The sequence below is a fragment of the Trifolium pratense genome, unplaced genomic scaffold (genome assembly GCF_020283565.1).
Source record: "Trifolium pratense cultivar HEN17-A07 unplaced genomic scaffold, ARS_RC_1.1 scaffold_62, whole genome shotgun sequence".
Classification (NCBI taxonomy): domain Eukaryota; kingdom Viridiplantae; phylum Streptophyta; class Magnoliopsida; order Fabales; family Fabaceae; genus Trifolium; species Trifolium pratense.
This window is the reverse complement of record NW_025721047.1, coordinates 62,851-65,824: the sequence shown is the minus strand read 5'-3', so window position 1 is coordinate 65,824 and position 2,974 is coordinate 62,851. Positions and strand designations below refer to the sequence as shown.

The 2,974-nt window shown below is 30.4% G+C and overlaps 1 protein-coding gene across 1 annotated transcript; it reads left to right on the top strand.

Moving 5' to 3' along the window:
- Window positions 1–899: 899 nt before the first annotated feature.
- On the top strand, window positions 900–2,627 carry LOC123901270 (homeobox-leucine zipper protein ATHB-6-like). The gene is made up of 3 exons (XM_045951605.1): window positions 900–1,448; window positions 1,647–2,020; window positions 2,104–2,627. The coding sequence occupies exons 1-3, from the start codon at window positions 1,388–1,390 to the stop codon at window positions 2,407–2,409; spliced, it is 741 nt and encodes a 246-aa protein (XP_045807561.1). The 5' UTR covers window positions 900–1,387; the 3' UTR covers window positions 2,410–2,627.
- The last annotated feature ends 347 nt before the right edge of the window (window positions 2,628–2,974 follow it).

The window sequence follows — 2,974 nt, the reverse complement described above, 5'->3', positions numbered from 1 at the left end:
AACCAAACCGCACCGCGATCACCCCTACCTAGAACTAGAAGACCCCACTATTACAATTTACGTGAGTAGAATTAACGGATGAGCCAGGCATCTGAGATCCACTCACCTCAGAGTGTCCCGGGATGAATAAAATTGACAAGATTGCTTATTTGTGTTTCAATTATTATTGTAATTAAATTGGTAGGATTTATGCGTGATCAGTTAAGTTGGATTTGTATCCCAAGACCCTATGGCCATGATAGGTAGTAGGAACTCACTGAGGCGAAGTTACTGTCTCAAAGAGGAAAGAATGAAGAAAGCAATGGAGTAGGATGTCGAAGGAACTAATGAACTAGACTATGTCTTTTATGTTATGAGGATTTTCTTGTCTATCCTATATATTTCTGAAACTTCGTTGTAACGAATCAAAATTTATGTTGTATTTTAATGTGTTTGAATCTAATTATGTATGCCCCATTTAATATTCTAGACAATTTTAATATAGGATGTTATAACATTTATATTGGAAGGAGTGGAGGCAGTAATAATATGGCGTCTCTGCTGTTTCTAAAAAGGTGGATTGTAGTTTTTAATTCAAATCATTAATACGGTGTTTAGGGTTATTTTAGTCCATGCAATTCAATTTTCAAATTAAATTAAGACTTTTTTTTTTGTTAATAGATAAAATGACAAACCATTTAAAACTCACACATAAAGTGGGGGATCGGGGCTCGAACCTGGGTCTTGACATTCAACACTAACAATTTCGACATTTCTGTTAGTTGGGTTAGAATTTGTGAACAAATTAAAATTTCTTTATATATGTGAACATAGAAAGAATTGGTTGATTATAAATTAGATGAGAGGGAGTACTTGTCTTATAAAGAGGAAGGAATAGGTAGTGCATTAATCAACCCTAGAACAAGAAGACCCCACTATTATTGTGACCACTATAAATTTACCATTCTTATAGATTGAGTCATCACACATCTAAATGAAATGAATAGCTAAACAGTGAGTGATGCTATCTTTGAGTGACCCAATGTTTTTATGATTGTGTGTCTCTTTGATTAGATAATCATTAGACAAATAAACAGTTTATTTCCTCATCACATTTGTCCTATCTTGTATCTTTATGCAACTTGCTAGATAGATTCACCTTTTGTTATGATTTGTTACAGAGAATTAGGAATTCACCCTATGGAAAAAAATTAAGAATATTACACTATAAAAGTAACAACTGTGTATGTGTGTGTGGGTGTTGTAACAACCAACAGCATAAGATTAAGCAAAATATATATTTCATTTCTTATCCCCAACCTTTGTTCTGTTTCCTACCTTAGTACTTCTACAAGCATTCAGTGAAGGATCTCTTTTTGGGTGGGCTAATTTAGCTTCTTCAAAAAAAATGAAAAGGTTCAATAACTCAGAATCTATGTCTTCTTTGTTTTCCATGTACCAATCCAAAGGTAATTAATTAGTTTCATTCCATAATTACCCTTTTTAACATAATTCATATTCAATCACTTGAAGACTAATGGAGAGCAAAACCCATATAACAAAATCAAATCTTTTTAAATTTTTATGGCAAAATGCATCCTGAAGTCTTTAAATTTTTATTATTTATGTGTAGTCTAATTATTATGTTTCAATCTTTACAAATGCAGGGGTGGATCAAAGGAATGAAACAAAAGGTTATAGTGAAGAATTTCAAGCAATGTTAGATAGATTGGAGCAAGAAGATAGTTATGAAGATGGTAACTTAATGTTGGAGAAGAAAAGAAGACTTGGTCATGATCAAGTAAAAGCTTTAGAAAAGAGTTTTGAGTTGGATAACAAGTTAGAGCCAGAGAGAAAAGTTAAGTTAGCTGAAGAATTAGGCTTGCAACCTAGACAAGTTTCAATTTGGTTCCAAAATCGTCGAGCTCGTTCGAAAACTAAACAATTAGAAAGAGATTATGGTGTTCTTAAGTCTAATTTTGATGCTCTTAAGGTTGAATATAGTAATCTTCAACAAGAGAATGAAGCACTTACCATAAAGGTAAGTAATATTTATAGATTTTTTTTTTTATATTTAATTATGTGAATTATGTTAATGTGTAATTATGTTAATGTGAATTGTAGATAAGAGAGTTGAAAGAAAAATTGTTAGAGAAAGAAGAATGTCCAATTTCAAGAGGTAGAGAAAGAGGGGGTTCAGAAAGCAATTCAAGTGGTGTGATTAAGGAAGAAATTAGTAATGTTGATTCTCCTTTGTGTTTCAATGGATCATTGCCAAGTTCAATGATAAACTTGGTTCATTATTATGATTCAAAAGGTTCACCTGAAAGAGCTTTTCAGAATCACTTTATGAGAATGGAGGAGCAAAATTTCTTTAGTAATATTGAATTATGCAATTTCTTTTCTGTTGATCAATTTCCTACTTTGTAATAGATTGGATTGGATGAGAATTTCAAATCCAGTGACATTAATTATCAAGTGATCATATATGATATCTAATAGAAAATGTTTGGTTGCAAAGCAAATATGAGATTTTATCTCTTATGATCATTGAAAGGATACAAAAGTTTTGTTGTAGAAAAGAGGTAAATCATTGAAGATTTTCACAATTCCTTGATTATTTTTTTATGAAATAAATAATTTCTTATTAAGTATGTATATTTAGTTTATGATGTATTTTCTTATTTTTATTTCTTTCTTCTTCTTTTTTTTGTTAAATTCTTATATATATTTCTCTGTCATAAAAATGAATATTGACCACATAAGTTGAATATATATATTCGTTTAGATTGAGAGAGATAAGATTTTTTATTTTTTTATTATTTTTTTCATTCTAAATTCTAAAAAGCCAAGATTGATGGAAAAATAAGGGAAAAAAGGGGTTGAGTGAAGAGCACACTCCACTAACAAAAAATATAGAAATAGGCCAGATCGTATCTCATATTCTAGTTCTAGACTTACATCACATCAGACTTATTTTTATTAAGGTTAAAGT

Bases quoted from the DNA above. Each gene is read 5' to 3' on its own strand.
- LOC123901270 (XM_045951605.1), top strand. From the start codon at position 1,388: ATGAAAAGGTTCAATAACTCAGAATCTATGTCTTCTTTGTTTTCCATG. The intron at 1,449-1,646 runs GTAATTAATTAG...TTACAAATGCAG, and splicing joins TTCCATGTACCAATCCAAAG to GGGTGGATCAAAGGAATGAA. The intron at 2,021-2,103 runs GTAAGTAATATT...TGTGAATTGTAG, and splicing joins ATGAAGCACTTACCATAAAG to ATAAGAGAGTTGAAAGAAAA.